The sequence below is a fragment of the Neltuma alba genome, unplaced genomic scaffold (genome assembly GCF_004799145.2).
Source record: "Neltuma alba isolate B1F8T4 unplaced genomic scaffold, ASM479914v2 tig00012879_pilon, whole genome shotgun sequence".
Classification (NCBI taxonomy): domain Eukaryota; kingdom Viridiplantae; phylum Streptophyta; class Magnoliopsida; order Fabales; family Fabaceae; genus Neltuma; species Neltuma alba.
In genome coordinates, this window is record NW_021637256.1 from 19,020 (window position 1) to 33,010 (window position 13,991).

Genomic DNA, 13,991 nt, shown 5'->3' on the forward strand with positions numbered 1-13,991 from the left:
CTATGATCATATTACTAAATTATACTTCTTGATCATATATGGCGGAAAAATATTGAACATAGGCCAAAGCACATTCAACCTCTTCACCAAATTACTAAGAAAGGTTCCATATATATCATCAGTAATATACTTATTGATGTGTTAAGTGTTAACATATGGCTAAGTGCTAATATTGGCAGCAAAAGACTTATTGCTGCTGTTTCTTTTCCTTTTCCTCAGTTTCTGCCACAACCAACTCTTGCTGCTCCTTTTCCTTTTCCTCTATTTCTACCACCACCAGCGCTTGCTGCTGTTCCTTTTCCTCTGTTTCTGCCGCCGCAAGCGCTTGCTGCTGTTCCTTCTCTCCCACTTCTTCCCCATCTTCTACTTCTTGCATTGCATGTTGCCGAAAATATCTAAATGTTACGAGCCCTATAAATGCTGAAAAGGAAGGAGTATTATATCGTGAGTCAACCAAAGTTGAATAAGGAGCCAACATTTTTAGCCCAGGTAAATATTGACTTTAATTTCAGCAAATTGGTTGGTTTTCGTACATTTTTAAGATAGATGCTTAACAAGCCATTCAACCTTTTGCAGGTGGGATTCAAAGTTATTTGAAGAAGTGCAGCTGACCAGTTACTATCTTTGCTGCAATGAATTACAGTCAAATCTCTGGCTTGGAATTACCTGTGAGGATTCGGGTCTTTATACATGATAGATTCCAGAAGACCGTGACAACCGATACTACCACTAACTTCTTGTGAGTGCAACCATTCCACGTGTCCATCAACCGCAATTTGAAGCATTCAGCTGCATCACATATTTTTTAAAAGAAAATATTTTTCAAGTATTGAAAAGTGGGAAAGACCTATATGTTTCCACGAAGCGGGAGGATTATACCTCTGTGGCTCATCTGAGCAGAGTAGCAAGAATAAAGCTTTGGGACACTGAAGCTGACAAAAAATCCTGTGATGCCATATTGCAGAAAAGCTAAGATATTTATCGACAGAACTCCTATGTGATTGCAAGGATGATTATGTTGTTTCATTTTTCTCTACAAACAGGCTATGGAGTCCATTAGGTACTCACCGATGGCACACAACCTCCAAAGTGTAATAAGGTGGCCATACTCTGCTCCTAGAAGAAGGAAAGGAACTACCTGCATCGATTAAAGACTAGCTCTTTCAACGTATTGAGCAATTTTAGAAATGATCTTTGAAACTGAAAGATTGGTCGTGGGGGATTACCTTCAGGGTCATGGATGGTTCCCCTGAGAAAAGCTCTCGTATCTTTGAAATTGCAAGATTTAAAGCGGGAAGAATCAATTTTGCGAGACGTAAAATGTCATCTTCTTTCAGCTTCTCTTCACTCTTCTTTTTTATCTGGTTCCTGAAATACAAATTTTGAAGATCTAGAACACATCCAAAACAAGGATAGTGGACTATGCTGGAATAAATATACATGTTGGAAGGTTTTACCTTTGACAGATAGAGTTTGAGATGAAAGAAACACCCAGATATAGAATTGCTAGATGTGACACGACGGAGAATACGCTGCAATCACGAGTTTAAGAATGCTTTAGAATTTTCGCTGCCTTATTGGAAAGTGGAGAAATTGAACAAAACAAAAGAAAAGCAGAGAGAAGTTGCAAACCTCAAGTTCAGACCATTAGTAAAGCAAGAAGATAAGAAACAGAGGAAGCCGAAGCCGAACCAAAGGGTTGATTTTGATGTATCTTTCCACATAATCAAATCAGTTATGAGCTGTCCAATACGATCTAGATTACCTCCATTTTCTTCATCAGCCTCTGAACAACAAACCACGCAGAAAAGAAGAGGGAAAACAGACAAGCGCACATTAGCTGCCATATTGGAAACGTTTAATTTGAAGGCTGAAGCAATCAAAAATCATTTAGACATACTTGGAGATGAACTTGAAGCAGGGACATAGGGAACCAAACTCAGTTTCTCCTTCTTAGATCGCCCGCTGTTCTTTCTTTTCCTAGGCTTTGCATTCTCATCTGCCAACCCCGTATCTCTCTCTTCTCGAATCTCAAGCTCCGATCGCCTCCTTGACCTTCGAGAATTCCTCGGGGATGCTAGCGTACCCATTTGGGCTCCTCTACCTTTGCATCGCCGATGTAAGCCAACAGGCTCCACGTATTCTTCCGCCATTTCAAGCCGATCCGTGAGGCGGGTCTTAGACCTCCTGCGAGGCGAAGGTGAAAGAAGGAGGAGGTCTCTGATGGGAAGTGAGGGAGGAGATTTGAGAGACAAGGCAGAAGGTGATAGGGATTTGGTGGGAGATGAAACGAGGTCAAGCGAAATGCGAAGGGACTCTTGGTGTGCTTTATCCCCAATCCGGGCCAAGCGAGAGGAGGACTTGTTTCGAGACTTGTCGGAACGATGATATGGAGGCGTAGAAGGATCCATTAATGAGTGAAATCCTGAAATCTGATGGCAAATTTAATTGGGAGTAAGCGTTTCATAGTGTTTCGGAAAATTTGGTGGCAACATTTATGGGTTGTCGTGGAGATCGAAGTTCTCGAAAGTGGACAGTGAGAGTGTAGTAGCCGTTGGAGAGAGACGGGTCTTTTTTGAAATTTAGCCCCTTTTCAACGGTAAAATGCCAATGAAACAACTTCTGCTTATTTGAGCGGCGGGGTAGTGGGGTCAATGAGATGGACCCGGTCATGGATGCCTTTACTTTTTACAAAATAATAATAATAATAACAATATATCAATTTCCTTTTTTATGTTTCTTTTCTATAAAGAAAGAGGACTCCATTAGAGCGAACCCCACTCTGAGAGACTGTTGGAGCTCGAAAGCCGGATCCTACTGGAGTACGAAGAAACCTGTCTTGGCGAAGAAATTCTCTGGATGCAGAAATCACGCAGCAAATGGATCGGTGAGGGGGATAGGAATACTCATTACTACCATACCAAAGACTTAATTCAAAGGTGGAAAAATCGAGTAATGATCCTGAAAGATGAGGAGGGGAATTGGGAATCTGATCAGTTGAAGCTCAGTCTGCATGCAAATGACTTCTACCGTAGCCTGTATACCATTGAACATAGAACTCCAACACCCTATACCATCAAGGGGCAGTTTCCGCTGTTGCCCGACTCGGTATTGTTAACTTTAGATGCCCCACTGACTATGGAGGAAACCAAGCAAGCTCTCTTTGAAATGCACCCCCTGAAATCCCCAGGCAACGACGGCCTCCATGCTCTCTTCTTCCAATCACAATGGAGGATTGTTGGGAATACGGTCTTTACTGAGCTCAAGAGAATCTTTGAAGGAGAGCCTATTGATCCTAAACTTAATCAGACGCTCATCTCCTTGATTCCCAAAGTAGACCGACCCCAAACAATGAAGGATTTCCGGCCAATTAGCCTTTGTACAACGATGTATAAGTTGATAACCAAGATCATAGCGAATAGGCTAAGGCCGGCCATGGCACTCCTCTCACTCCCTCAACAAGCAAGCTTCATCCAGGGTAGGAATATTACAGATAATATCATCATTGCGCAAGAGGTGATTCACTCGATGAGAAAGAAAACCGGGAAGAAAGGGTGGATGGCTATCAAAGTGGATTTGGAAAAAGCCTTTGATAGATTGAGATGGGACTTCATCTAAGACACTCTGATAGATGCTCGGATACCTGGTAAATTAGTCCGACTAATCATGCACTGTCTTCAGAGCTCGACGATGCAGGTTCTCTGGAACGGTAAGGCCGCGACCCCCTTTCATCCGCAGAGGGGAATCCGCCAAGGCGACCCTTTGTCCCCGTGTATTTTTGTTCTTTGCATGGAGAGACTATCCCAAGCAATTAACTCAGAAGTGGAGGAACTCAGATGGCAACCTATCAAAATGGGAAAAAAAAGGACCGCCTATCTCCCACCTCTTTTTTGCAGATGATTTAATGCTATTCAGCTCCACAGAGACATCACAAGCCGCTTTGATCCACAAGCTACTCACCGACTTTTGTGCTGCGTCAGGACACATAGTCAGTGCTGCCAAAACCAGAGTTCATTTCTCCCGAAACACAAGCCATCATGAAGCACGGAGGATATGTGACCAACTGGGTTACCAAAAAACTGAAAATCTTGGGAGGTACCTGGGTGTACCTCTGCTCCATAAAAGGATCACAAAGGATACCTACAGATACATTGAAGATAGCATCAACAAGAAATTATCGGGTTGGAAGGCTAAATCCCTATCTCTAGCGGGACGAATCACCCTAGCACAGTCAGTGCTCTCAACCATTCCGTTTTTTGCCATGCAAACAACCAAACTGCCAGCTGCTACATGCCACAGGATAGAAACACTTATACGAAATTTTATCTGGGGGGATAGTGAAAGCCACAAAAGCATCCACCTGGTAAACTGGAGCACGCTATGCCAACCCAAAAACCGTGGAGGATGTGGTTTAAAAAAACTTGAAGGCCAAAACAAGGCTTTTATTATGAAGCTTGCTTATACTCTGAAAACCCAAGGGGACCGATTATGGGTGCAGGTCCTACAAGCCAAGTACATATGGGATAAAATAGTTGAACGACCTGCTAATGCAAAGCACATCTCCCACCTCTGGCGAAGTCTTTATTGCGTGTGGGACGAGTTAGACCTGGGCATCAAGTGGAAGGTGGGTAATGGACATCTTACGCGTTTCTAGGCAGACCACTGGGTTGGAGACCTTGGGCCGTTAGCCAATTTATCGTACTCCCCAATCCAGGACGAGGACCTTAGAAAGCCAATCTCTATGTTCGTGGATGGAGAAGGACACTGGCGAGAAACTGCCTTTAAGCATCTCTTGCCTCCTAATACTGTATCTGAAATCAGAAAAATCAACCCTCCCAAGCCATTTGATCCCCCGGCTGTTTGGAAGTGGCACCTCAATGGTAGCAGAGGGTTCTCGGTTAAGTCTGCTTACAACCTGATCCAAAGCCCTGTTTGGAATGACGAGAATAGGGTATGGAAATTAGCATGGAAGTGGCATGGCCCACAAAGAGTCCGAACTTTTCTCTAGCTAGCGCTAAGCAATAAATTGCTGACTAATAGTGAAAGGGTGCGGCGGCATTTGACAGATAAGGACACGTGCGAAATCTGTGATAATGGAGTTGAGGATCTGGATCATATCCTGCGCGGTTGTCCTCTAGCTATTGAAGTCTGGAAGAAGGCCTTGCCTTGTAGTGATCTCACCTCCTTTCTTAACCAGCCCTTTGAGAATTGGTTAATCGACAATCTTACTGTGGTTAGTAACGAACACTATCGGGTCTCACTCTTCGGTATTATCTGCTGGAAGCTCTGGAAAGCTAGGAATGATTTTTTGTTTTCGCATGAAATTGTAAAGGCTCACAGCCTATTTAATGAAGCTCTCTCTTTGGCTAGGCACACAATGCACACGCATGCTACTACTAAAGCTGGTTGCTAGTTGAAGTACTGTCCTCGGGTGTTTTACCACCCTCCCTTGTAAATATCTTTCATTAATAGTATTCTTTTCACTCAAAAAAAAAAAGAGGACTCCATTGCCCTTTTTATTACAACAACAAAACTCAACTTTCACTATTATCAAGACAGTGCAAGCAACTCAAAATCAACTATCAAGAAACAAAAGTACAACCTCAAAATAAAATATTCAAATGAAGAAACTAAACTAATTAATCAACACCAAAGGTAGCGGAAGTAATGTCTTCATTTTAAAACTTCTTCAAACTTGGTGGAGTCTCCAAATCCAATCATCAAGCCATGACCCTTTCAATGAAGTTTTGGCGACTCAGTCAGCAATCAAATTTGTCTTCTTAGAAACCCACATTCTTATAAATTCTCTTATTTCAAGGATGTTCTCAATTATAATATCACTTCTCCAATCAGGAGAAGTAATACAGTTAGCAAGGGAAAGATTATCTATTTCAAAAATAACATCATATCTCACTGATTTCTCTGTACATATTCCATGGCTCCCAACATTGGCCATGGATGCGTGAATATTGGCCATGAATTCATCAAGAAGCCAGCCATTTGAATCTCTAGCCAGAAAAGAAATTGCTGCTATACCAGACTCACAATTAAAAGCACAATATGTAATTATTTTTAATGAAAGAGGAGTCCATTGCTAGAATAAACAATAATACAGAATCCAATTGTAGACATCTAAACAAGTGATGCATCCTTGCTAGTACGTACTACCTCCAATCCTAAATATAAGAGTTAGTTGACTAATTTGAGTATATTAAAGAAATAAGTCAGGTTAGTTATTTGTAATAAACAAATATTGTCTTTCTTAAAATATTCTTACTAATCGAGTTTATTGACTAAAACTACTATTATTAGAAGGACTATCTTGGGAAAAAATAGATAAATATGAGAGACAAAATAGATTGAGGTATTATATTTGGGACCAAAATAAAAGTCAAACGAGGTATTATATTAAGAACCGGAAGTAGTATATATCCAAACAAATACTAGGAGGTAACTACAATTACAATTTAGTACCTGCTTATAGTGCACTTTCATGTTTGTTTTAACAGAACATCAAAACTCATTCCAACCATCAGCTACATCAGAGGTCTTGGAATCTCTCCTGGTCCCTCTCCCCAGTTCCCTCCTGCGCCACCAGAACTACACACTACAACACTTTGATTTTATGGGTCTGTGCATCTGAGATATTTACTCACACGCCACTTGTTTCACTTGACAGTAGATAATCATTTTCCTACACTGCAGCCGGGGTATTCAATGGATGTCTTGCGAGTGAGAGTGATTTAGGGGGGAAATTACAAAATACCCCATATCAAATATGGAGAGAATTTGAAATTGAATTCTCCCCTACATATATAATCCAGTTTTTTTTTTTTAAAAAAAAAAAAGGGATAGAAGGAATGCTCTCCGGACTTCAATATATTTTCGTGTTCTTTACTTTCCTCAATTTTAATTTGTCAGTACTCCAATAATATCGTCCTGTAAATATGAGAGTGAAATATGATATAGATGTCCCATATAAGTAGTTTCAAATTTTAAGAGAAAGGCTTTGTAAGCTGCATCTGACATGTAAAGATGACCGAAACTGTTCTTATTCCTTTCTATCTTCATTAATTTGTATCCTTCTACACATGAAGTAAACTGTCTCCCCTTTTAACGTAGGCGGTCCAAACTTAGCTCATTCCCTTTTTCTCTTCACGGTCAGTCTCTCTGGTGCCGTACAATACAATTCCGTGGCCATATGTCATGTAACAGAACAAGAATAATATGTCCACAGTCTGACAATACAGGTGTACTATATTAGATTTCCTTCTTTAATTTGGACTAACTATTTCATTCCTTGTTATTTGATGCAAAACATTCACATCTGTGTACTTGCGTGTGTTACATGCATTCTCTTCCTCAAATATAAAAGTTACAAGTCTTTAATTAAAAGCCGCCCCATCTGCAAAATCTTAACCATTGGTATAATTTGGTTGTTGGCCCCTTCAAGCGCTCTGGGTTCATTGTGTTTGTACAAGAGCAAAACTTTCTGGCGTGGTTTCTTCTTCTCGGCAAAGAAGTCTCTCGATCATATGGGTGATCTGGGGATGAATTAATGTCATCATATGCAAGAAGACAACGTTGTAATAACCTGCTAAAAGACTTTTGTTCTTCTTTTTTTTTTCCCTCGTCACCAACCATTGTCAGGAAACAATTAAAAATACTGAGTCCTTCATCAGAATTATTCTGTGCCGAGACACTGCAGAAAGAGAGATGACAAGCTAGAAAACGTACCCATCTAGACGTGTCGGCAGTATTTTCCAGAGCCGAAGAAAGTCACAAGAAGCAAAAACACAGTATGGGCTTCTTGTCCCACGAAAGGCCTTTGGTTTTAATTCTGTGCCATAAAAACAGAAATTAAAGTCCAACGAGAGACACATCAAATCAAAAGGTAAGGCAGATAGCTAGGGGACCTCACACAAACCTCTATCTATGAGGGAAGGGTCGTTTTAGCATGGGTTGCTCCCCTATCCCACGCCATTTCATGGCAGGGTTTTTGGCTGGCAATCACTACCTAACCCTAATGGCCTTGTCACCAAACCCCACCAAAAGAGTTATTCCAAACACACCCTTATGGGTTATATTGCCCCCACCACTGTGCCTGTCTAGGATATAATTGAGCTGGCCTCCTAGGAAACAAGTATTATTCTATCAGTATCAAGGAATGGTGCCCTATACTAACAGCGCCCTAGCTCAGCTACTTTCCTGCGGAGGATTCAATTTTCTTCCTTACTCAGCAATCAATAGCAACACGTATATAGATCTGTATTTTATCGCCCCTCTACCTATTTTGGATTTATACTCCAATATGGTATTCTGATATTGAAATGCTCTCTCCTCTCTTAAATTCTTTGCGTCTAGCTAGAATCCTCTCTTAACATAACCCTACTTTTGATTATACTACATATATGGGCGAAGTGCTTGGCAGTAAGGTTTTATGTACATGTGAATGCCGACCTTGGTCCAAGGGCTTTGATCAGCTACATTACTTCTTAACTAGCATTAATGAGTTGGAGGTTTTTTTACTACAAGTCTGGCACGTAGCTATATATGAATGTAAGAGAAAATGAGAAAGGAGGGTAAAAAGGGAGGCAAAAATACTGTTCAAGAAGCAGGTTAATTTGGTTAGCACTGGATAGAGAATCATGAATCAATGATTCTTTTTTTTTTTTGGTGAAAAATCAATGATTCCTTTTTGCTGACCTCAGACACTGTCACTTCTTCGAATTTCCGGTTTTTCATTCTAAATAAGTAAACAAAGATAGTTTTCAATATTACGAGAGGTTAAATTTTTATTTGAAGAGATTGATTATAATTTTCTTGTAACTAATTATGTTTTTTTTTATTTTTTAGTCATAATTTTGAAATGTTTATTGTAAATGGTAATGTTAATTCAAAGAATTACAGTTTATTATGTATTTTTTCCTCTCCATGAGTATTTAGTTATTTTCCCGTCTTTTCAGTTTTTATCATTTACAATTTCCACTCCAAAAAACATTAGAATAGAATCGTATTCCGATTACCAATTCACAAATGTGTTCTCATTGTATTTATTATCTTATCATTTGAATATAATTTCAACTCAATGGGCTTTGTTTCATTCTAACTATTGGATGCAGCAAGTCCTTGTCAAATTCGTGAACACTCGATGTGCTTTATGAACGCACGCAAACAGATACAGATGCATACACGTATATATGATTGGCAGCTTGACTGCTATCCTTACTGGATTAGAAAAAATATATATAAAATAAAGAAATAGATTCATAAGGTGCATGAACCCTACTCAAATCATCAAATCAATATAATGGACATAAAATTTAATTGATAGTGTGAGTCACCCGTATACGTGTTTGCTGTTTAGGATAAACATGCACGTTCTCGTTGGGATGGCTTGAAAAAACTGGTATATTTTGAAACTTTACATAACACAATTCCTTATCTTCGTTATGTTTAACTGCGAATGCAATTACTAATAAAAAGACCACATACATTAACAAACAATTCCTGGAATAATGGAAATTAATTAGATACATAACTCAAACCTTCAATTAAGGGATACAGTGCAACTAAGTAGATAATAATGTCTCTCGTACTTGGAAGTCCCCGCACGACCATCTCCATGTTCTAAGCTAAATAATGACTCGTACAAAAAGCTCCTGCAATATGAATACTGAACACTGATCTCATGTTTCACACTGAGTTCAGAATATAGCCTATTGTTCATGTTTAATGAATAGTAGCAAATATTATAGCTTTTATTTCTTCATCAGATGGCGAAGAAAAGGAAAAATAATGGTTTTTTCTTGTGTTATTTTGTCCAATCTACTATAAAAAAATAAGTTTTATATTTAAAATCGGAAAAATATTAATTAGTGGGCATGGTTACATCGTCAATTTTCCCTGTAGTTTTTGCCATGAACAATACTTTGCACTGTGCATACTGTATCATTCTCTATAAGGTTGTCGGAAATCTTGTGGGTTACGGCTGATGAAATGACTTTTAATTTCCCCTTCTAGCTTGACGCTACCATTGAAGATTCGAAAGTTTTTCGTCTCCTTGTTTTCATTTGATGGATAATGGATTTAACCTCTTGCGCTTTTAAAGCACGGATATTTTTCTCTAATCAACCATGGCTAACTACCTAAACATCATTATGCATAACTAACTCGTACGTTTTAGTTCAACATCCAATTAATTGAGGTGGTCGCGCAAGTTAGAGTCATAATTCCGTTTGGTAATGGGACACTTTTGGCCATTAATTCTTGTTTGATTCCCACCTTTTTTCTTTTGGAAGAATCAGAATAAGAAAAAAAAAATTAAAATGCGATATCTATATATTCCGGTCTCATTCTTACGCTTAATTCACTCCGTTGGGAAAAAATTAACAAAAATGTTTCTCAGAAAAGATGGAAGGTGTCAATTTAGACATATACACAATTTTTTAATCATGAATGAAATACGAGGACTTACATGCTTATAATTGTGATTCAAAACAAAGCTTTAATCAACGCATGCCAGACAGTACACTTCTCTCGCACTTGCTTTGCCTAACATTATCCTAACCTTATGAGTAGGAATAACAAATTTACTCCAAAAAAAAAAAAGTAAAACGAACTTTACGGTACAATCTGTGCTCGTAAAAAAATCAGATCAATGATAATAACCATTACAAGGCTAAAACTAAAACTTCCCGTTTTATAGCCAACAACATTCCTGAAAGAAACCACGATAAACATTGCATGCTTGCCATGTGTAAAGATTCGCCTTACTAGCAGAGTCTAAAAGAATGACAAAAAAATATCTCAAGCACGAGACTTCGCAAACCGAATATACAGGCTTTTATTAAGGTTAGCTTTGACACGTAATATACCTCAGGCATGGAGATGACAGAAGAAAATGTAAAATAATTAATTAATGCACAGGAACAAACCAAAATCATGGCTCATTTCTACTCCATGAATCAGCAATTCCCTTTACACAGGAACATTCAAATCTAAATGCGTATATTAAATCACAGGTACATGTAGTCACAAACTTGGCTGCAAATTCAGAGAAAGAAATGAACTTAAAAACAATACCAATAATAATAATGACAATAACAATACGCCAGACAAGTAATGTTGCTTGATATTGTATTTACACTTCCTTCGTCGTCGTCGTCACCGGTTTCGTCGTCTTCTACATCAGCAGCTCGTTGACCCAGCCGAGATCTGGGGCTGAGCAAGAGGACCCGTTATCAGTTGAAACAGCCTTGCTTTCACTGCTGAGATATGTACTGTTTGGATACAATTTCCCATTGGAGAAGCTTGAAGAAACAGAAGATGTTGTTGGAGAACTATGAGCAGATGGCGAAAGAATAAACTGTTGCTGCTGATCTTCAAAGCTAAAAGAAGCGCCGGGTGAAAGAATGAACTGCTGCTGCTGGTCTTCACAGTTAATCAAAGACATGTCAAGCCATGGAAGATTTAGGGATTTTGTGGCAGAAACAGGCGAAGCGTTGGCTTCAATGAAATTCAGACCCTCCAAGGAGCTCATTAATTCAGTGAGAGCATCCTTATAGCTCGCCAGCCCATGACTATTCATCAGCCTACTGGATGACAATGTCTCGCATCCTGCAAGTCTGTCACAATATCGAGAGATTGGTGACACTCCATTCACAATCGACCGGCGTTTCACCGGTGAAAGAGGCGGTGAAACAGGGGAAGACGACGGAGAAAGTGGCGGTGACATATGGGACATTCCAAACAGCGTGGATGTTGGAGATGAGGTAGAACCAGCAGCGCAACGATGACAAAACAAGCAGCAATTGTTGGATCCAGAGGTGGGGTTCAGGAATTTATTATGATTCTTGCACGAAGCGTGATGGTCGGCAGATGAAGAATCATGGGACTGAGAATTAACAGGCAAAATTCTCAGCTGGCGAGGTGTGTGAGCGAAGAAACACACCTTTCGCTTACAATTCTTCCCATCTTTACAAGCCTCAGTTCTGTACCTGGCAGGGTGAAGCCAACACTCGAACACGCCGTGCGCAAACTCGCAGCTATCACCGCGGCTGCACCCACCGCGTCGATACTCGGGGCAGACAGTGCCGGAGTAATGAAAACGGCGGGGGTCGCGGCGGCGGGCCTTCTCACCGGGGTGAGCAAAGGGGCAGTCAGTCCAGTCGTGGCTGCGGCTGCGGGTGCAGCGGCGGACCTTGAACTCGTACATGCGGAAGTGGTCAGAGGAATAGGGATCAGAATCATCGTCGTCAGAGTCGACGTTGAGGTTGTTTCGAGGGAGAAACTTGTGAAGGAAAGCCTCGTCGGAGGAGGAAAAGCGGGGGGAGTCAGGGAACATGTCGGGGTCGTGGATGGCGGAGGCGGCAGAACGGCGAGTGAGGAGCTTGCGGGGAGGGATGTCGGGGAGGGATTTCTTGGGAGAGAAGGGAAGAAACTTGTGCTGATCAGCACAGACGCTGCTCATTGTTGCAGAGAGGGAAAGGTGAGAAGGTTGAAGGGAAAGAAGAAGAGGACAGAATGGAACGAAAGGAGAGGGGAGAGATATATAAGAGCCAAGAGCAGGAGAGGAGACGGAGGAAGAAGAAGGTGGTTAATCAGAAGGGGGAGAGAGAAAGGAGGAAGGAGAAGCGTGGCTGCATCAGATTTGAGATGGGCATGCAAAGGAGGGTATGTGGCAGTGTCCCAATAAGAGCCCGGCTTATGTGTTGCTGTCTCATCTCTCTTCCACTTTAAATATCTGTCTGAATATTCTAGATCACTTCACCCTCTCTCTTACTCTTTCCCTTTCACTTCCCCCATATCCCCTTTTGTTTTGTTTTGTTTTGTTTTTCTTCAATATTCTTACAGGACATAACTTGCAGATTAAAAAACAACCCGTTTCATGAATTCACGATATTAAAATTCAATTTGAGTTCATTCATCATATGAGTGAATCGGTAAATCAATCTTTTCTCTAGCTGGGTTGAGAGTTTCGGACATTTCTATTGAGTTAAACCAGCAATAACATTGGTTAGGGTTAAAAAGAAAAGGTAAGTTGTGAGATTCATGATTTTGTAATCTCATTTTATTAAATCATGTGTGATTTATACATAACCATTTTATTTGCTTATAAATCACTATCGTTTTATTTAAATATGATTTTTTTAAAAAAAAGTTATATATGAATATTTTTATATTCTAGTCAAAATTTAGTTATTTAATTATAGCGGGCCTAACCTTATATTGATGTTGATTTAAATTGCTTGACTATTACATTACTGTATCGATTAGTTTAATGACCTATTAATTTTCAAAACTTAAATAAGAGTATAATATCATGCATGTATTAAAATAAGCCAAAAAAATATTCCCCCGATTTACTGTAATAGCGTCAAGGGAGATTATTATTGCACCATGATAGTCAAAGAAACGTATTTTTATGATTCCAAGGATTATTAATTAAATTGAACTGTTTCTGAAGGGAGATGTGGACATTGCTCACATTCATTCACTGGTTTGATCTAGAAGAAGCTCGCATTAAAAGGAAAAGAGATACATTCAGTTGATTTTTACGTGAAACGCAAAGTTATCAAATTCTCCATAATTGATAAAGGGAAACGCTGCCACGTGGATTTACAGTTTTTTGGGCCAAAAAGGTGGTTGTTTGGTTTGGGGCCAATCAGAGAAGAACGGAGCCAGATGTCTGGAATTGGCGGGCAAAGCGGAAGGAAGAAGGCCACCTCTGAGTCTGGACCGAGCCCATTAATTTCAGTGAACCCAGAGATGTGAAGCCCATATTATTAATTAAACTAAACAAAAGGGTTCCTCGAATCGTGCAAAATGGAACTCATCTGGGAACTCACTTTTAGGACAACGCCTTGTAACTTCCCCGCACTTTCTTTCCCGATAAATATGAAATAATTCATTCCCGTGGACACTTGTTCCACTTCTAATTGACTCCTTGCTGACTCCCATCCATCCATCGTCCCCCTTTTTTAATGGGA

At 40.0% G+C, this 13,991-nt stretch overlaps 3 protein-coding genes across 3 annotated transcripts; 1 reads left to right on the top strand and 2 right to left on the bottom strand.

Moving 5' to 3' along the window:
* Positions 1–3: 3 nt before the first annotated feature.
* Positions 4–2,461, bottom strand: LOC114732151 (reticulon-like protein B17). Its single transcript, XM_028919442.1, has 8 exons — positions 1,901–2,461; positions 1,633–1,786; positions 1,458–1,532; positions 1,227–1,368; positions 1,069–1,138; positions 880–945; positions 667–789; positions 4–420 (listed from the first exon to the last, which is right to left on the bottom strand). Exons 1-8 carry the CDS (start codon positions 2,409–2,411, stop codon positions 188–190), a joined length of 1,374 nt encoding a protein of 457 aa, XP_028775275.1. The 5' UTR covers positions 2,412–2,461; the 3' UTR covers positions 4–187.
* A 1,229-nt stretch (positions 2,462–3,690) lies between these two features.
* On the top strand, positions 3,691–6,686 carry LOC114732140 (uncharacterized). Its single transcript, XM_028919431.1, has 4 exons — positions 3,691–3,839; positions 3,916–4,624; positions 4,715–4,951; positions 6,510–6,686. The coding sequence occupies exons 1-4, from the start codon at positions 3,691–3,693 to the stop codon at positions 6,684–6,686; spliced, it is 1,272 nt and encodes a 423-aa protein (XP_028775264.1).
* A 4,499-nt stretch (positions 6,687–11,185) lies between these two features.
* On the bottom strand, positions 11,186–12,472 carry LOC114732141 (zinc finger CCCH domain-containing protein 2-like). Its single transcript, XM_028919432.1, has one exon. It carries the CDS (start codon positions 12,470–12,472, stop codon positions 11,186–11,188), a length of 1,287 nt encoding a protein of 428 aa, XP_028775265.1.
* Between the last annotated feature and the right edge of the window lie 1,519 nt (positions 12,473–13,991).